This window comes from Octopus bimaculoides, chromosome 10, assembly GCF_046866305.1.
Source record: "Octopus bimaculoides isolate indiv1 chromosome 10, ASM4686630v1, whole genome shotgun sequence".
Classification (NCBI taxonomy): domain Eukaryota; kingdom Metazoa; phylum Mollusca; class Cephalopoda; order Octopoda; family Octopodidae; genus Octopus; species Octopus bimaculoides.
The window spans coordinates 48,894,006-48,916,392 of NC_142937.1; the positions used below are offsets into that span (position 1 = coordinate 48,894,006).

General features: G+C 32.1%; 1 protein-coding gene across 11 annotated transcripts in view; it reads left to right on the plus strand.

Annotated features, from left to right (window-relative positions):
* The window catches only part of LOC106879475 (uncharacterized), a 419,118-nt gene that overhangs the window by 309,292 nt on the left and 87,439 nt on the right, over positions 1-22,387 (plus strand). For 10 of the 11 annotated variants that reach the window (XM_089358606.1, XM_089358605.1, XM_089358603.1 and 7 more), the window contains one exon: positions 18,989-19,849. In XM_089358606.1, coding sequence (XP_089214732.1) covers positions 18,989-19,849 — 861 coding nt within the window. Of the gene's footprint in view, positions 1-18,296; positions 18,543-18,988; positions 19,850-22,387 lie in introns of those variants that run through there. The other variant, XM_089358612.1, reaches the window with a different exon arrangement.

Genomic DNA, 22,387 nt, shown 5'->3' on the forward strand with positions numbered 1-22,387 from the left:
TTATTTTCAGTATTTATCTTTCAGTAACATTTTATGCCTTTTGGGGCAGGTTTCAAGGATGTTTATGATGAATTTGGAAGTGTATTTTTTATGTATAAAGCTATGATTTAGAAATGTTTGGAAGACAACTTTGCTTTTGCTTCTCTCCCAATGTCATTTCCACTCAGCTAATGTTTAGCTGGATCAAAGACTTTCTGCTGTCATTCTGAATTATCAATCCCCTGGATATTAATTTTGTTATGATTAATATGGTTAAATTTATGGGAAGTGTAGATTTTATGGTTTCATCTAAAATTGATGTTGTATTACAGAAAATTCTCATAAAGGTTATAATATACTGCAACCTTTAATCAAATGTTCATCAGATAAAAACTAATGTAATGTTCAATTGAACCCAACAGTTATGCTTTGTTATTGATTTCAACTTTGAGTCTGGTGAATTGATTTACTGTGCTCTGAGATCAAATCCTGTCGTGGTCAACTTTGTTTTTCATTCTTCGAAGATTGATTAAAAGAACACCACTTTTCAATGTTGGATTGGTAGAAATGTAAGAGCGTTAAATCAGAGTAGGTGTAACTCTCCAGCTCTCTAAGATAATTCACCTAGAAGGCTACTCCAATGTAAAACCTGCAGCTTGCCAATCACTGCAACCATCTTAGCCTACTGAGCCACTAAGGTCTGACCTTCAAGTCTAAAGAGTGGGATCAGATTGTGTGGACTAACTCTAAGTGTAAGCAGGGAGAAAACTAAGTGCAGAAAAGCCTTGCTACTCAAGAATCAGTTTATATAGCTATTTGAGGTTGTGCTGTTCTTCTTCATGTTTTTCAGACATGATGAAACTGCCATCATCAAGAACATTAAACACTATATTCATTAATTGTTTCAAACATTCTTTTGCATAATTGTAATATCTGTGGCTATACTACTACTACTACTACTACTACTACTACTACTACTACTACTACCTTGCAGTATTAGTTCCATTTCTTTGCATTTTCAGTTCAAATCTGACTGGCTTACTTGGGTTCAGATTTAATAAGTCACTATTCAACACTATTTGAGGTAGGTCTTCAGTTTTAGGATACCTCCCTCTTCCATCTCTCCTTCTTTCCCATTAGTCTTGGAGGTTCTTCAAAGAGCCACGAATACTGATTTCCTTCCTGATTAAAAGAGTAAAAACAAAAACATTCTTGTCACCAATATCATGCAAGAGATAGGTTTGTCCTTTAAAATATATACAATTCTACTAATGTTTTTGTTTACTTGTTATTTTTAAGAAATCGGGCAATTAATGAAAACATATCTTTGAATGCTTTTAAATGCCACCTCTAATTCTTTAGCCACTAGTTGTAGATTTTTCTAAATTCCATTTTCTTAAACAGTTGAAAGTTTTCATTTGTAAATAGTTTATTATTTTATTTTTTATCTCCTCTGGAAATTGTTTCACAAAAAACAATAACGGGCAAATTATAATTTTCTTTTTTTAAACTTTTTCCTTCTTCAAATAATATCTGAATTTTCTCAAAAATACTAAAATATTTTCTTTGAGCAGATGCTTATTTGGTAAAAATATAATACATAGAAGAATTATAAATCTTGAATAGTTATTTTTCTTTTATAATCTTAAATATTTGTCAATGATTTATTTATATTTTTTTTAAAAAAGACTTTTACTTAGTTACTACTTAGTAAACAACAAAAATAATCATGTTGGTAAAATTATATTCATTAATTGTTTCAAACATTCTTTTGCACAATTGTAATATCTGTGGCTATACTACTACTACTACTACTACTACTACTACTACTACTACTACTACTACTACTACTACTACTACTACTACTACTACTACTACTACTACTAATAATAATAATAATAATAATTCATGCAATAGAAATGTCCAGATACAGTACCAAGTAGTGGCTCTCATGGCTTCTCATCTTAACTAATTGGAAGTGTTATCATGTACATTGTTTTGTCTTGGTATAAAAGATGGGCTACAGCAAATTACCTGCTTCATACCATAGTTTTGCTTATCAGTTGCTTGACCAAAACCATTTGGGCATGTCCCTTAGTAGCTGACAATGCGTGCATCTCTGATCATGAGCAGAAGTAGTTGGGGAGCATCATAGCCATGTGTTTAGAGGAATTCCTTGGGATTCGAAGAATTGACCTCTGGAAACATGAGTTTTTTGTTCATTGTCCTTAAATAAACTTTATTCAGGCACCTTTTGAGTGGGATAGACTACTCAACCCAAAGAAAATTCTAACTGGGCCCCAGCTGCAAGGTCATGCACTGTTTATCTTTATATAAGATCACCATGTCACGCACATATGGTTGTGATGCATGTACCTGGTGTATCCTTATCAGATGAGTAGTCATGATGGGTATATTGGGCTTTGTATATTTTATCCCAGTGTCACTTTGATGTCATGCATTGCTCTCTTACTCAATAATAATAATAATAATAATAATAATAATAATGGTTTCAAACTTTGCCACAAGGGCAGCAATTTTGGGGAAAAGAATGAGTTGATTACATTGACCTCAGTATACAACTGGTACTTATTTTATCAACCTTGAAAGGATGAAAGGCAAAGTCGACCTCGGTGGAATTTGAACTCAGAATGGGGCGAAATACCACTAAGGATTTTGTCCAGCATGCTAATGATTCTGCCAGCTCACTGCTAATTCAAATTCTCTCTAATTCTAATTCAAATGATAATGTTTTCTTATTTAGGGACAAGGCCAGAAATTTTGAGAGTGAGAAGGGTAGTCAATACCATTATTCCATTAATCCCATTGATTGTCACTTTATTCTATCAACCCTGGAAAATTAAACAAGCACCACAAGGCATTTTTTTCTCAATGCTCAAATGATTTTACTGATCAACTGCCCTTAATGGTTTTTGATTCAGGCACAAGACCAGCAATTTTGAGGGGAGAGGATTAGTTGAATCTATCAACCTGCTTGACTGGTAATTTATTTTATTGACCCTGGAGAGGTAAAAGGCAAAGTTGAGCTCAGAATATAAAGAGCCAGAAGAAACACTGCAAGGCATATTTTGTACTTGTTTCTGATTTAGACATAAGGTCAGCAGGTTTTGAAGGGAAGGGATTAGTCCATACTATTAACCCTAGTACTTGACTGGTACTATATTTTATTGGTTAAAAAAGGATGCAAAGCAAAGTTGGCCTTGGTAGGATTTGAACTCAGAATGTAAAGAACTAGAACGAATACCTTGAAACATGTTGATGACAATGAAAATTGACCTTGGTGAGTTCTGAGCTCAAGATGGCCATGAAGTGATGTATCTGTTACTCTACTTACTCTCCCCCATCCACAAAATAATGATTCATTTTAAAAAGTCAGCAAATATGTCAACAAAGCAACAACAATTAAAATTTCAAAGTTCAAAGAAATTTATTTCACTCATAATCATTATAATCTAGCAGTATCTTTGAAATTCCACAGTTATTTTGAAAGTTATGAAATTGTTGGAAATGTATAGAGAACCATGAATTTCTTTTAAAATTTTATTAGTTTTGAAGCATTTTGATTTTTGAGATGGTGTAAAGTCCTCTTAGGTAGTATTGAAGGTGTGGTCTTAGGATATAATATTTTTGAATAACATCCTTATTCTTTGTTAAACACTTTTCACCTCTTCTACCTTGAGAGCTGGCATCTATTATTTTTATTTTATTCCAAGAAGTAAACAATTTTAACTATGAAATGAGATTAAAAACCTTATCTATAATATTATTCTGATATTGTATGGCTACATTGGTAAAGCTTCAACAAATCTTAATATGCTGTTTTAAATTCTGTAAAGGTTTAGTGTTTAAGGAGTTCAGTTCTTGGACAAGACTGTTCATTTCAATATGCTTGAGTATATTCAGTTGAAAATGAGTGCCAGCTGAGTGCAGCCCTCTCCCTTCTCCAGCTGTCATATTCTGGATGTGCCCGTGGGTCAAAGGGTGGTGAGTTAAAAAGTGTCTATGTTTACTTGCAATTATATATTATATTATATTAGTTTGCCTGTCATTGTCAACAATGCAATTACATAGGAACCTAAAATAATTACCAAACCATGCTCATTCACAGATGATGGCTGGCTCTTAAGTACTACATCCAAATTTTGATATCAGAGAAAGTTGCTATCAGTCCAATGAATAAAGTTTAGTACTTGCTCCATTAAGCCATGAATTCTAAAAATATATAAAGAAAAATCACTAGCATACATATCATACTTAATTTTAAATATTTATTTATCAGTTGATTGTACAAAGAAAAATATAAATGATGCACCAAAGTTTATTGGCCAGTTGTCTTTTGAAGAGTATAAATGTTGTGTGTATAAAAGATTGTCTTTGATTTCCTTCCATAGTTTAAGCATTACATATATGAACCACAGCAGAATAATGTTGTAGATAAGTTGATTCTTTTTCAATATTTTCAGTTTTATTGATTGAAATAAACTCACTATCATAGGTTCTTGTGTTATGGCCTATAGTTTATTTTACAATTTTTTTTACCAAATTAGTCAATCTACTTTATCAGGGCTACTCTGGGGCTAATGCATAACATAAAAACAGATTGAGTATTGAGATGTGGGATTGGCTTTGTATGTTACCTGAAAAATTATGTTATTCATGTTATTCAATTAGATATTCATAAATATTTCTGCATCATTCTTATTTTTAATTGTTTTATCATTGTATTGAAATAATTGCTGTCAGCACTTATATTTTAAGAATAAAATTTCTAAAAAATGTAGACAGATATAGCTGTCACTTCATTTTACTGTTCCTTTCATCTATTCCACTTATTATTTATAGCTTGACATGTTTCTATAAGTTTCTTCAAGTTCTTTATGTATTAAATTGTCAACATTTTTATAATATTGAAGAGAAAATGATTAAAATCTTCCACAGATTTTAAAAGGATTACAAGAAAATTTAAATTGCTTCCTCAACCTCTTATTTTATGTTCTGCATTGATTTATTTATGAAAGGATAATCATAGTTTAATACGCTCCTACATAACATATTTTGATTCTTTCTGCTACTGTCACACTTTATTTCGTCAGTTTGTCACTTTCATACTTCACTTCTCATCTTTTTTCTTTGCTCTCATACTTTGTTACTCAACTTCTCTCTGTGACTATCACATATCACTTTATGACTCTTTTCTGTGACTCTTCCCTTCCCATCTCATTTTTGTAGCTTTCACAGTTCCCTTCCCAGCTTCTCTCTGTGACTCTCACACATCATATCATAGCACCTCTCTGTCATGTTTGCACTGCTCAGTCAACACCACCTTTCTGACTATCATACTTTCAACTTACTGTTTTTAGCTGTCATACTTAATTTTCCAATTCCTCTTTGTGATTGTCATACTTCACATTTGATTCCAAATTTGCTATATTCTATCACCTTGCACTATAAACTACAACATAACAGATATGATAGGTAATCCATCAAATTTTTAATTCCATAATCAGTATTTAGAAAAATTAGGCTTTATTATTTCAGCTCTGATTTTCTGTAAAATTCATTGTCAGTATGCTTTGTAAAAATTATATTCTCTCAAATAATCATTACTATTCCATCTACGGTCACTTCATTCTGGTACTCTGGCTTCTAACTATAATTATGATATCCCATCCTGACTTCTGTCTATAGTTTTCCTTTACTAGAACCTGCTTATGACTGCTACAGTTTCAATCACCAACCTGTGGCTGCTACTGTTTCAGTTAGCTACCTGTGCTGTAGTTGCATTGTTCCTCTTGTCTACATGTGACTCCTACTATTCCAGCTGCCAACCTGTGGCTGCCATTGTTTCAGTTAACTACTGTGGCTGCTGTTTCATTTACCTACTATTGTTTCAGGCACCTACCATGTGCTGCTACTGCTTCAGTTATCTATCTGTAGTTTTCAGTCAACATTTACCTGCTTGTTACTGTCACTCCTTTTCATCTGTTTGTTGGTGCCATTTTCCTGCCACATGTTTGTAGTTAATTCCATATCTTACTTGTGATTGCCACTTCTTTTGGCATTCCATTTGATTCTTGTCAGTGTTTACCACTTCTCCTACATCTTGTCAGTGGTTAGTTCTACATTTGCATCTTGTCTGCCATTACCACTCCCCTTGCAACTTGTCAGTGGATGTTATAAATCTTGTATCTTTCTTTGCCATTCTTCTTCAGTGATTACCACTGCTCTTGAATCTTAACTGTGGTGGCCACTTCCCTTTTGTCTTGTCAGTGGTTGCCACAGCCCTTGTATTTTGCCTAGTTGACACTCTCCTTGTATCTTATTAGTGGTTGCTACTCTACTTGCCTTTCCTCTTATTTTATGCATCTGCTTTTGTGTCTTGCTAGTGGTTCTTAAATCTTGTCACTGGCTGCCATTGTGGTTCTTAAATCTTGTCACTGGCTGCCATTTTCTTCTCCAGCCTGTCTGTGTCATCTACTGTTTTTTACTTCTCTCCATCAATGTTATATTTTACTTTCTTGAATTGGTACTATGACTACCACAATCCCAAATTTGTGATTTTATAACTGCAAGTCTTTCTGGTTTTTGTTACTATTCAAATAAATCAGACAAGTTTATCATCATCATCATTTAACATCCATTTTCCATGCTGGTATGAGTAAAGATTTTTTTTTAATAAGATGTCCTTAGCATAATTTTTTAAAGTACAAATATTGGAGAAAGAATATTAAGAAAATTGGTGAAATTTTTAAAAATATAAAATTTTAATTTCTCATTCTATGAATAATTACTGAGTAAAGATTATTTTATTTCATTCTTTTATTAATAATTTCTGAAATATTTATGAAGGGGTAAAAAAAAAAGGCAAATATTTTAGTTTATAAATATAATGGTATGGGAATTTAATTATACCACATGATTGTCACTTTTGAATTAATTAAATTATTTGAATCAACAAATCCAACAGTGATTAATGTTGAGATTATTATTATTATTATTATTATTATTATTATCATTGAAGGGATTGTAGTGCTGCACTAAGTTCTTGGTGCAACTGAGTTCACAACCAAGTTAATTTTTGAAAATGTTTCATTTCAATTGATATTCATCTCCATTGGAAATTTTTATTCACATCTAAATATCTCCAGCTTTATTAATTAACATCAGTGATAAATAGTTGGATTAAATGTTAGTTTTAAATCTGTATTTTGTCCAAAGAATTCGATGTACCTCTAAAGTGGTTTTAATTATATTTTTAATATATCCATACAACATTGTTGCTCTACAAACATGAATGTTAGTCAGGTGATGATATAGCTTATGTGTGTTGCAGTATTTAGTGACAGTCCCTTATGTTCTGAGTTCAAATGCTGCAGAAATTGACTTTACATTTCACTTTTCTGGGATAGATAAATTAAGTACCAGTTGAGTGACAGGATTGATATGATCAACTATTCCCTTCCCTCAAGTTTCTGACCTTGTGCTTATGCAAGAAATTATTATTATTGGTATAGTAGATTAAAATAATGGGTTTTCAAAATCCCTCTATTTAGTGATGACATGCAATTTTCTGTTCTACATAAAAGTAATGTAAGTATTAAGAGATTGATAATAACTGGGCTAGAAACTTGGCTGTTTTGGGAGGGTTAGCGGAAATATTTGTGAGTTGTAATTTCTTTTGAGTCCTAACTACATTTCCTCTCTCTCTTCTCCTTCCTATCTCTTTTCTCCTCCCTCCCTCCCCCTTTCTCTTCTCCTTCCTCTCTCTCTTCTCCTCCCTCCCTCTCTTTCTCTTCTCCTTCCTCTCTCTCTCTTCCTCTTTCACACACACACACACACACACACACACACACATACACACACACACACACACACACACTCTTTATGTTATTTTGTTCTGCAGAATTTTTTACATTTTGTAATTACTTCTCTAGTGTATTTTATAATGGAGAGTGTAGTAAAGAGCATTTTTCTCCTGGATTGTGAAGTAGCTTCAAGATTGCCTTGATATATGCACTAAGCTTTTCATGAAGATTTAAAAACCAAAGAGGAGATTTATAGGCACATTCCATCCATCTCTATTATTGGTGCTCAAAGCAAGATAGGCTTTGCTGGCCACCATTTTTGTATTGAACACCAAGTCATATGTTATATTTTGGAAACCTCTACACTCTAATAGAGAGTACAGACCTCTTAACTACATTGGTGTTATTAACAGAGTCACATGACATAGAATTGAGAACTTGGTTGCTTGATTGCAGCTATTTGAAGAAAAAGACTACCAGAATGTGGTGATGGAGAGAGGGGGGGGAGAATCTTAATGGTGAAGCATTAAACTGCCTAGAAATCCACTTGCAGTTCGACAGCTTACATTTCCCCAATTGAATCTATTCCTCTGAACATAAAGTAGTCTGACAAACCAAAATATGGGTATCACTGCTGCATAAAGGATAGCAATTTGTGAAAACATTAATTTACAGGATCAGTCAATTTCTGTTAGCATGGAAAATTGAAGTTAAAAATTTGCCAGGAAGAAACAAATCTGTTCCAATTAATTATTCATAGTTTTTGGTTGAAACATTTGACAACAAAGAAGTTTTATTCTATGATCAAAATTTGGACTGGCTCACAAATCCTTGACCTTTATAGTTAGCACTTTAAGATCAAAGCATAGAGTTCTTTCATTTGATGTAATATTTTTAGAGTATTTCCTGTTTCAGTGTGTTAGCACACAATGGGGTGATAAAATAAAAGAAATTAAATTTAAACTCTATATATTTTTCATAGAATTTCTTTGAGTTTCAGTAGCATATTTATGAGGCCTCACTGACATTTTTTCTCATATTACTACTGTCTGAAATATAAATTCTTTTTTATTTTTTTATTACATTATTTCTATATTTCTGAAGACTAGACTGTAAGTGAATATTATTTGTAGTGGTTATTTTATCCTTGTATTTTGTTAATTCGGAAAATTTTGGAAATCAAATACTGTTTGATTTCAAGTAACTCACTAAGCAAAATTTATACATGCCATCAGAGAAAATGAAAATAGGCTACATTGCCGATACAGAAAGTATGTTCAAGTGTCTTTACAGAAAAGGCATTAAACTAACACCATCACAACAAGCAGTCACAAATTTAGACAAGGGAACAAAACAAAATACAAGACCACAAGTTTCAGCCACTTCTTTCAAGATAATAGAAAAACAAAAGAAAAATGCCATAACTCAAAAGTCCTGAAAAATTTAACAAAATCATACACACACAAGCATACACCCAAGGCCTGAAGTAAGGATTACATCCACTAATATTATCAACTACTCAGACCAACATTGTCAACTCATTTAGAATCTAGAAATTGAGAACAATTATACTGATTTTAAAATACAAGCAAAAATGTAAATGAAAAAGCATGAACCTCAGATGAACATAAACACACACACACATACACTTGCAAAATCTCACTATTAAAAAAGAAAATTTAGGAAGATTCATTTTTATATCATTTGTTCAAAGGTTTAAGACTTTTGCAGGTGATACCTATTTTAAAAACCTGGAGTTTTTATGAGAGAGAAAGAGAGAGACAGAGAGAAAGAGAGAGAGATTTGGTTGCCATTTTGAAGTCCTTCATAACTGTTATAATTGTTGTTGCATAACCGTGTTGTGAGTTGCATAAGAAAATGTGATTTCATCATCCTCATTCAATGGACATTAAATGATGATGATGAAATCACATATTTTCCTATTCAACTCACAACATACAACAGCAACAATTATAAGTTATGGGGGACTTCAAACTAGCAACAAAATCTCTTTCTCCCTGCTCTCTCTTACCCTCTCTCATACCCTCTCTCAAAAAAAAACTCTAGGTTTTGAAATAGGGATCACCTGCAAAAGTCTTAAATCTTTTAACGAAATAGCCACAGGTATGTTAGGAAGAGAAAAGAATAATGGGTGTATATACCATATTTCGGGGGCTTTTCCCCTTCATCAGCACCCATCTAACCCTTTAATCATCCTCAAACACATTACTTAAATAGCCACTGTATACAGTGGATTCTGGTTATTGGATATACCAATTTACATATTAAATGCATTCCTGGAAGCTGGGTACACAAATACTAATGGCTTGTAGGTATGCGGAATTTCATTATGCAACCATAATATACTATAAAGTATATTAAATGTTTCTATAAGTCAGTACCCTTTTCTCATCTTCAGTCTCATTGTTTATTTACATCTGACATCTTGTATACGAAATGTAGTAACAAAAATCAGTGCTGGCTATAATTTCTAAAGAATATCTGTAGAGATAACCTCAACAAGTAATATAAAAAGTGCACTTTATAGTATATTATGGTTGCATGATAAAATATCATGTACCTACAAGTCATTACTACCTATATATATATATATATATATATATATATATATATATATATATATATATATATATATATATATATATATATATATATATATATATATATATATATATATATATAGAGAGAGAGAGAGAGAGAGAGAGAGAGAGAAAGAGGTTATGAGCAATAGTGGTGTCAAATAGACCCAGAGGTTTCAGGTAATGCTGAGTAAGTGGTATGGATAGACCATAGTTAAGCTCCAGGTTCGGTGATTATGCGAATAAGGGGTCCAACGTAGGTCATATATCAGCGTGATATATATATATATATGTATATATATATATATATATATATATATCATGTACACCTATTCAAACATTGCAGAACAGAGTTTCTGAGAGGGCATCACAACTGTTACCAGTAGCAACAATGACAATGAGAAACAATACCAGAACAGAACAAGAACTTACCAGCAATACAACTATCAATACTGTTACTAATACCAACAAAAACAACAGCAGTAATGTCAACATTAGCACCACCATTACTAACATCAACAATAACAGGAAAACCAGCATCAGTCAAATATAATTTTGATGTATTCAGATTTCCTTTGTTCTGTTTGTCTTCATAAGATTAGTGTCATTTATTTAATGTGTTCAGTTGAGACTGTCTTATTTCTTGAGTCAGGCATTTCTTCACCAAACACCACCAAAACGTCAAAACTGGGGCATGAACAATCTTAGCTGTTTTCTTCACTTGCTATAACGTTCATATTTTGCTGCTATTTGCTGATAACTTTTCACTCATATGTTGTGTAACAATAAACTGGTGGCAATAACAATAAAAATAGGTAAAATAAAATTCAGACTGCTTGCAACCTGGATCTGGCATTATTGTGAATTGGTTTGTATGTTTGAATGTGCATGACATCAGTGTGTGTGTGTGTGTGTGTGTGTGTGTGTGTGTGTGTGTGTGTGTATTACATACACACAATTTATATATTGTCATCATTTTTACAACCGATTTTTCCTTGTTGCAATGTATATATACATATATAACTCATCATCATCCTCATTTAACATCCGTCTTCCATGCTAGCAATGCACACACTCATGTATATAATGTATATGTATAAAGATATATATATATATATATATATATATATATATATAGAGAGAGAGAGAGAGAGAGAGAGAGAGAGAAAAAGAGAGAGAGAGAGAGAGAGAGAGAGAGAGAGAGAGAGAATTTCAATAAGCTAATAATAGTGGCAGCCAGAAGAAAATGTGTGTCTACCATTGTCAACTATGAAATAGTTAATCATTATATTTATCATAATAATAATAAGTATTCACATTTCTTTTGGTACAATCTAACAGCAGTGCCATTATCCAATGTATCTCCATTTGTTAGTTCTTCCATAAGAACTTATTTCCAATCATATCAAGCTACTTATCAGTAAGATTTACATATTTTTTATCTAGGCTATTGATTATCAAACCAAAAATGACTGACACTCTGCATTCTTACATAATTTGTATTATTCCAACTGAATATATTATGGATGTCCTTTAAGCTCATTGCAAATCAACATCTTTACATCAAATTGTTTATTTCAGCTTTCTGAGAAGTTAGCTCATAATTTGTCTATTCATATTAAACTCAGATATATACAAGCCATCCATAACAGACTTTTTTTATATGTGTCTGAGAAAGAAAAATTGTGCTCATGGCTTTCTTAAGCTCATGTTAACAGGGAGATTCTGTTGTCAGATACCTAATCTAAGGTTTTATAATGTACTCAAGTATCTTTTAACGTCACCTGGTGTCTTCCCTTTATAAATTATACATCCTATAAATCACACAACCAATCTTTTGTGGCAAAATGTAATCCTTTTCAGTTTTCATTTACTCCTTAACCATTTCTATCTCCTATTAGTTTAAAACCATTGGGTTTGAGCAATTCAGATTTGAAATATTTAAAATGCATTACACTCACCCAGTTTTATAATATCATCCATGAGCGATTTACATAAAGCTTAGGTTTCTACTAATTCATATCATCATATTATCATCGTAATGGAAAAAGAAAATAGACATAGAAATTATAATCGTGATGGTAATAATGATGATAGGATATTTCAGATTTCTCTGTTTTAACACAAAACCCAACAGTGTATAATTTTCTCATATTTTAATAGTGCACCAAAATGCTTGTAAGCAAATATATTAATCGATTTCTTTTGTGAAAGGCTTGAAGCCATGTTGTTTTGAAATATTTATGATGCCTTAAGCTGTAGAGAAGTAATAAATTGTTAATTGGTTGACCAAACAGCCTTCTGAATATCCTGTTGGGGAATGAGAATTGCTTTATGATCAATAGACAATGAGATTGAACTTATGTGCTCTTGTATATTTTTCTCCACACAGCAAGGGATTTGATAATGTATGATTGCTTGCATTCAACTATGTATGTGCACTTTTCTATGAATGCACACATATGTTTTTAATTTTATACCATAGTCAGCATTTGTAAACATCCATTTTGGAAATAATATCTATTTATCTATGCATTAACACACTGACCCATACACTTATACACAGTTGCATAGATATGTGCACTCATTCATGCAGGCACATACACGTTTGGACACAAAAGCATGCATATATTTTAACATTAAAAGCACACATATTTTGATATTGAAAATGCTGCTATTAATATGAAACAAAGGGAAATAATTCAAGTGGGTCAATGGCCTAAATTTTGATGAATCAAAGGGTGATGTACCATATGGCATATGATAAAAATTCTGTAATTGAAATTCCTCTTTTAGTTGGGGAAAGACAAAAACCTAGTGGTAATTTCTAACAATTCTCAAAGAAAAGCATTGATAATTCTATGATATTAAGAAGTAATTTCACAAAATTTACATTGTTATTAGTGACATTTATGAACTGGTTTGGGGCTTAATGAGCTTTATCAGTGAAACCTAGTCAAACTCAAGCCTACATGATCAGTGGATAAAAGCTTTTATATATAAGCAAATTTGTTTATGAAGTATTAATTAATATGAATATGAATAGATTCACTTGAACATTTATAGAAATATATTAGTATTTATGTACACAAACAAGAGAAATATACACAATGTGTCTGTAGTAAATAACTTTTAGAGATTATCCTGAAATAGTATTCTTTCTCAGAAGATTCTAGATGAAAGAAATGCAGTTAACTCTTTTTGTTACATTCTCTCAGATGTTCTTTTTTAAATCATATGTCCCAACCTCAAAATATTCATCTTTTCTTTAAATGTAGAAACACAATATGTACAGGCATGACTGTGTGGTTAAGAAGTTCACTTTGCAGCAACATAGTTTCAGGTTGCATGTGACATTGAGGAAGTATCTTTTATTATAGCCTCAAACTGACAATGTCATATGAGTGAAATTTGCCTGATGGAAACTGTACAAAAGCTCACCACACACATATGCACACACACACACACACATACATAATTATAATTTGGTGGATTGGTAGATGAAAGCTGAAAGAAGCCTGCTATATATATATATATATATATATATATATAATCTCTACATATCCTTTACAACATGTAGCAAGTACTTGTTTCTTATTTGTCCAATACTAAGCAAAGTACACACACAAGTATGTGTGTGTGCATGCATGTGTGTGTTCTTGTCTCTTTGTCTGGACACCATGCAGCAGTTGTAAACAGACATCAACTGCCATACATATGGTGGTGTTTGTTTCTAGTGTTCTGTGGAAGCATATCTAGCCATGGAAAAATATTACCTTGCTTGTTAATAGTTGAGGTGTTGGTAACAGAATGGTCATCCAGCCACAGAATGCTACCTTAATAGCTCTTCCTGAAACCCATGTCAGCTGGAAAAAGTGGATGTAAAAATGTTGATGACTATGATGATGATGGAGAATCAAGTAATACTCTCTTGTGATTCTTCTATTATAATCTCAATTTTCATTACTTACAGAAAACTGATTGATTACAGCTTTTACCTATGAAATTGTTCCTATATCTGCACTCACTCCCTCACTCTTATTAGCTCATTCTCACACTCTTACTTCTCATGCTAAAACCTTGCTCAATCTCACACTCTCACTTGTTTGCACACTCTTACTCTTGAAATTTGACTCATTTTTGCATTCTTACTTACTCTCTCTCACTTTCCTATTGCTCACTCTCTCACTCTTGCACTCTTACTATCTCACTCACTTTCATACTCTTACTCTGACTCTCTTTTGCTGTATCTGTCTGTCTGTCTGTCTCTCTCTGGTGTAACTTTGTAAACGTTACAAAATATTTTGATAAAGTTGGAATTTCAACATAAATCATGGATCTTCAACCTAATGTGAAGTTCTTTCAAAATAAGAAAAGTAAAAAAAAAAACACTTTTTCATCCAGCTTCTACCATAACCAAACATGCTGTTGTTGTATTAGGTTAGTAAAAAAGCAACAACCCAAAATCAATGAAATGTTGTTGATAAACCATTTAATACCTTTTTACAACTCTCCATACTAGTTTCTCCCTCAGGGTGAAATTTCTCTACTGTCTTCATCTTGTTAATGTTTACTTAACAATCTATTAGTGTTTCTTTTATTTATTTTCATTACAAGACAAATGAATTTTTTTCCTTTTTGCAATTTGCATTTGTTTTCTTTTTTCCCCACTGATAAGTGGCTCTTTCATTAGAATTTTATCTTCTCTTTTACTTTTTAATTCTACATGGTTTGCAAGAATCAATGTTTTTACTATGTTTCATAACCATATATATTTTTATAGGTATCTAAGTTACTGCTTTTATTATCTCTCTCTCTCTCTCTCTCTCTCTTATATAAATGTGCTTCTAACAAGTAATATATTCATTAGAGTTTTCTAATTTGTTTGTGACGCAGACTTCACATGCATATACATGTATACATGCATTTTGCTTATAATGAAGTATGCCCCATTTTTTTTTATTTGTTACTTATAATAAAAGTGTTTTAATTAATGGGAATAGAAAGTAAGTGTGGAGTAGATACACTGAAATGTTGAGAAGCATTTGTAGAGTAAGATGTTAGTAGTGAAGATAAGTTATATAATCTATGGAATATAGTAAAATACAGTGTTTTATGTGAAAATAAACACAGAAGGAAGAAGGAATCTGCACCCTGCTCAAACTAATTTTGAAATGTTAAGAAGTGATATTCTGAAAATGTTACCATAGATTATCACTAGCCAATGAAAATAGTTCTATACAATCACTTGACTTGCTAGAAATAACAAGGCCATTTTTCCTGCTAAAGCATGAGTTAACCTCCTGGATCCTATTGGAATCTTCTTTGTTTTGCCCTATCCTCTACACCCTCCCTCCTTGCACTCATTTCCTCTTCCATCTTTAGATGTGCCATTCTCAATTTTGCCCTTTCTCTACTTTATTAAATGTTCACTTCCATCTCTTCTCCCACTTAGTCATCTTCAGTTTTCTTCAGCACGTAACCCAGTCATTTTCTCATATTTCTCTTCTCAAATATCCTGCTAAAAATAGCAGCCAAATCTTCCTCAAATTACACACTTCTGTTTAACCTCCCCCCTCCCCGTATATAGTGGATAATGTAGTCCTAGATATACTGTCTCTGAACAGTAAAGAAAGGATGGTCATGGCTGGGTTAAAAGTAACTAGTATTAAATGCAGACATGCTTACATTCTTCCTTTAAACTCTTAAGAATCTTGTGTTGACTGATGTAACCAAGAGACCTGAATTGGCAGAAGTGAGTGAGGGATGGCGAAAATACTTTATAATATTGACTTATCTCCCTTTACCTTCAGTGTTCAAATCCTGCCAATGTCATCTTTCATAATTCTAGGGAATAATAAAATAGGCATGATTTAATTACTAAGGTATTGATTGTTTCCCTGCTTAGTTTGTGGTTTTGTGCTTATGCTAAAAATCATTATTATTGTTATTAGGACTAAGGTATCAAGTTATATTCCCAAGAGTTTTATGGTTTTAACAACTGTTTTCAGTTTTTATTAATTGTATTATCAGTCTTACACATATTTCTTGTGTAGTTTTCAAAGGAAAAAATATGTTATATTTTACTGCTATAAAAGTCACAATATGTATGTGTCTATATTGCTTACCATTGCTATTTGTCCGGCAACCATTGCTATTTGTCCTGCAACCATTGTAGTTATTTCATGCATACTGTGTATAAAGAGTATTTGCAATCTGGTTTACCAATAAGCAAGAAAATAAAATATGTCAGCAGGAAACTGATCCAGTGTCAATTTGTTAGCAAGGATTGTTAAATGTTTTTCTGTTCCATCTTTTCTGGTCTGTTGCCAATCAAATTTAGTGTTATGTAATTTAAGCTACAAGAACCATATAAATCATAATAAATTATTTGTTGCTGTTGCTCTTCTTCTTCCTCATCCATTGATAATCTTTAGAGCACTGGAGTAAAACCTTGAAGCATTTCTTGCTTTATTCTGTGTTCAAATCCTGACAAGGTCAACTTCACATTCTTTTTGAGTCAATAAAATAAAGTACCAACCAAGTACTGGGATTGATGTAATAGATTAGCTCCTCCTGCCTCAAAATTACTAACATTGTGTGAACTCAGGGTCTTTATATTCTGAGTTCAAATCATGCCAAGGCCAGCTTTGCCTTTTATCCTTCTGTGATTGATAAAAGAAACTGTCAATGTAGAGCATCAATGCTTGCTTTGCGCCTAAATAATAAATAGCAATTATTAGTAATAGTATTGGCAAAATCATTAGAGTACTGGGAAAAAATGCCTTGTAGTGTTTCTTCTGGTTCTTTATGTTCTGACTTCAAATCCTGCTGATATGCCTTTCATCCGTCTGATGTTGATAAACTAAAGTACCTGTTAATCAATTAACCCTTCCCTCCAGTTTTTAGGCTATGTACCAATACTGAAGAAATTATTATTATCGCTATAACTTAATGGACCTTATTGGGATAACAGGATATATTTTTAAATAGTACAGTGGAATATTTGTAGTAATACAAAACAATTTTAATTGACTATAATTACTCCCTTAAAGATGTGAACAAATCATTATCTAAATAGCTAATTGTGAATTATTCTATATGTTTTATAACTTCATTTCTATATCAACTTGCAGTTAACTAAACAGATAATGGGGTGTTCTATTCTATTTTAAATTGTTTTTGATTTGGACTTGTTAATTTAATTAAGGGTACTTATTTGTGCTTAAAACTGTGCAAAAAAGAGAAGAAAAAAATGATTAACTCTTAAATTTCAATAACTGTTCAAATATTGCCAATTTCTACATTTCACTCAAGAGCATACTCAGATATTCCCTGTCAAAACAGTGAGTGTACTGAAAGTTGACTTAGTTTTCTTTATTAAGTATTTGATATTGTTCTGTACAATTATTTGAAGTAATATTTGTTTCCTTCTCCAAATCAGCCACATATGGTAAAATTTGGAGTTTATTTCTGTTTCACAACTTGAAAGTTCATGGCTTTCAAGTGTTGTTAAATGTAATAATCAATTTAATTTTGAGAGGTTGTTTATTGATCATGGAAAATTGGACTGGTTCATTTTGCAAAGAACCACATGTATATTACTTTTTCAGTACACTAAATTCATGAAATATAATGCACAAAACTGCTCCAACTCATTACAAACATTCAAGTTTTAGCAATGAGAAGGAGGAAAACTTATAGTAATAACAGATAAGTATGTAGTAATGATCTCAAATGAATTATTTGAGATATATCATCCCAGTAAATAAGGTGTCAACCTATTTGTTAAAAACAAATCAAGAATTCATATATTGTTACTGACATTGTTTTGTATACTTGTTTGGACACCTGTTCTACTTAACGATTTTGAACATCTGTTTCACTTAGTGATTCTGAACATCTGTTCTACTTAGCTGGCAGTAGCAGAAAATATATGAAGAGGGAAGGAAGAACAATATTCTAGTAGTGAACCAAACAAATTTGTAATTAAAATGTAGTTTGGTATTTTAAAGTATTGAGATGAGATATTCAAGTGAAATAATATGAAATTATGACCAAATATTCCTTATGAAATTTGCTGCTTGAGCTTCCCTTAATTTTGAATATAGTCAACAATTCAGAGGGAATTAATCAAGTAATTAACTTTTACATTTATTTCTATATCAAACTGGTGTTAAAATTATGATGGGCAGTTTAATTTGAATATGAACGCTTTAAAAGGAGCAATTTTGTTTCGTAGGTCTCAGAGTTGTTTGAAAATAACATCCAAACAGAAAATTTTGATATTTACACATTGGATAATGTAGTCCTAAATACATATTTGAAAAAGTGTTACAACAGCTAGAATTTTTGTTAGCTGAATCAGGGCTAACTTGGGGGTATGCAACAACATTTCTACTGTTTGCTACTGTAGTATTTTTACTGCTATTAGCTGGTTCTTTTCACATCATGATTTTCTTACGTTGGACTTTTTGAATAAGGTTTTACACAGGTGCAAATAAAATAAATATCATGCATGCCATTTTATGTTTTAAAGCTATTTAATTAAAATATAATTTTCAATATTTTCCTTTGGTGCAGGAAATGCTGGCAAAGCTGTAACAGAAGAAATCCGTCGAGCAATAACAAATGGAAGTGTACCGCCACCTGATGAACTGGAAAGAGACAGTAGTCAGGAGAATTCACCAGTTGGAGGTTCAACACTGCATGACACAGAGGTAGAACGTGTTGGTTTTCCTTCTGAAGCAGACAGCTTCCGACTGTCTCGCCTCATTGGGTCATATGGAGGCGGCAACCCTAGTGAAGAGAAAGAACGCGTTTGTGTTAAGAGGGTTAGTAGTCGGCCATATCGAGATTCAGACAGTGACTCAAGCTCTTCCATAGCCACCTCACCAATACTTTCTGCTGCCAAAAAATCTGGGAACATATCAACATCATCTCTGTCCACACAAGACAAAACTATTGAAGGAGACATGGGGGTTGAACAGAATGGCCACAAAAAACTTTCTCCAGTGTCAAATTTTGCACAAGAAAAGCAACCAAGCAATAATATGGCTGGAAGCTCATCTAATAGTAATGAAATTGAACAAAGCAGCCCAAAATTTTCATCACCAGGCTTATCACTCCAGGTTGACTCTAAACCACGACTTTTAGATCTGGCAAAATCTAGTCCATCTTCTCCAAAAAATATGTCACTATCCATTGATGGTAGCCACTCTGCACTAACTACACAAAACATTTCTGCCTCAATTGACAGTGGTAAAATTCCAACGTCTTATCAAGCAGATACTGGATCAGAACAAGAATTGTTTCCTTTAAGTCCATCTTCTGTGTCCAGGAATATACCCTCATCAGATGGGTCAGACAATGAACAGCCGATTGATTCCTATTTTGTCACGGATCTTCCATCAAAAGATGATGTCTTACAAACAAAGAAAACAGGTTAGAATTTTTATTATCTTAGCTTTGCAATATATATTTTTTAAACCTTGCTGTTTTCTGCTCTAAAACTTTCAACTCTATATTTCAACTTCATCTACTGAATTTGCTAAAATATTTTTATACTTGATAAAAACATATCACGGTTAATGTTTTTTTATGATTCTTTTTAATTATAAATGAAAAGGTTTTGAGAAAAATATTAATAACTATGGAAGTAAAAAATATTTTACTAAAGACTAATTTTGAATGTCTATGAAGTATTTTAAAAGACAAATGCTAATAACTTGTAAATAAAATACAAGTTAATCTTGGGAAATTGTTTTTTGAATAATCACAGAAATAACAGTTGCAGAAAAATTCACTGTTTTTGTTATCACCCAAGTTCAAGATAATTTATTTGAACATAATCCACATCTGTTCTGCTTTCTGAATTCTCCTTTAATCAGCTTTTACATTCAATGGAAAATGTTTATATTGCTTATAACATGTTACTTTACTTGACTATTATCCTCTACTAACTTGCTCATTCACCTATTTCTTTAATCCTCTTTCATTTATGTTCTTTTTTTAGCGTTGTTGCATGCGTTGTTAAGCAGTTTGTATACTCTGGTGTTGGAATTAACGGCCTATCTTATTCTGTAATCCAGACCAATTTCTGATATCTAGAAGGAATGGCAAAAGAATTAGGAATTCTGTGATATAGAAAATGTGTTTGTTTTGTGCAAAAACTTAAGAATGCTTGATATATGTGTGTGATAGAAGTATACAAAGTAAATACATTTATATGTGTAGGAATAGAATACCAATCATATATTACTGGTATCAAACTACAAGGTCAAGCATGGTTTCTGAGTCATTATTTTACTGGGTTAAGGTGGCAAGCTGGCAGAAACATTAGCATCTGTTTTTATGTTCTGAGTTCAAATTCCGCTGAGGTTGACTTTGCCTTTCATTCTTTTGGGATCGATAAATTAAGTACCAGTTGCATACTGAGGTCGATCTAATTGACTGGTCTCCTCCCCCAAAATTTCAGGCTTTGTGCCTAGAGTAGAAAAGATTATTTTACTGGTTTACTGACTAGAAGAAAATTCACATCATATCTGTGTTATTGGACATAATTACATTTAAATTCACACTAACTCAAACAACCAGAAGTGAATAGGTGCCATGGGGTCATGTTATTTATTGCTTTGCTTAATAATATGTTGTAAGCTAATAACGACTTCTTCAACTGGACAGTTCCTCAACTGCTTAGTTGTGAAATTGTCCAGTTGAAGAAGTCTTTATTTGATTACAACATTATGAAACTATTTTTATGCACAGAATAGCATAAATTAGAAGAACTGAAATAAATTTAAATATTACTGAGCTTCATTGTGGGTGAATTAAGAATGTAAAACACATTCTTTCAAGTTATTGATGTGTAGGAGAAAAGAGAGTAGGAATCTTCTGACAGAGACTGTTTCATGGTTTGTTGATTACTCCTCAGAGAACACATATCCAGCTTCCTTCTACAATCAATATCAGTCATACAAACTGGGTATATCTTTTCTGATGTGTGTTCAAAAAACCATGAAACTGTCAGTCAGGAGATTTATTCCCTTTTTCCCCCACACATTAAAAGAATAGAATGAATGCATTTACATTTTTATTTTACCTACAGTGAGGCTTTGTAATATCTAAATTTATTTCAGTTCTTACAATATTGTTAAAAATTATCCCTTTTGCAAACTTTCATATGGAGCTAAACTGCCCCTTAACTACTGAGGCCTTGGAACAAGGATAACTATGGATATCATAGTAAATAACAATTTTAAAAAAATAATTAAATGCTATCAAGCAGTCTTTTTTTTATGATTTTCTTCATTTACACTACTTTTGGTGGTGGGTGCAGTTTCAAGCATCATCAATTACTTCATGAGCTTTTATATTGGTTCAGACAACTTTTTAAAATGTGTTTGAAGGATTGTTTTCACTTGACTGATGCTTTTTCAGCTATAATATTGGCACTCATATTTTTCCTTAATGCCATTGCATTTTGAATCCTTCTTTCATATGTGTCCATTATATTTTTATTGGGACACTTGGTGATTAGAACAATATTGAGTATGCAACTGTAGCTTTGTTTTACTATAATTTGATTCAAGATGCATGACACTTTATTTTCTTCATAAAAATATAAGTGTATGTGGAAAATTTCAATGATTCTCTCTTCTTGGTGTATTACCATCCATGTTTTCATAGATCTTTCATAGATTTTTAATTCTTCAACTTCGGATTATGGCCAGAAGACTGGTACCTCTAAGTTCACACTTACTGTGTTTGTTATTAATCAAATGTCGTTTCATTTTTTTTTTCAGAGTGTTCACACTTACAATTATGTATATTGATATTTCTCTGGTCATCACTCTTTTCCACCTCTTATATACATTGTGTATGTTTGTGTGTGTATATATGTGTGTATATGTTTGTATATATATAAATATATGTGTGTGTATATAAATGTTTGTATGTGTGTGTGTGTGTATATATTTGCCC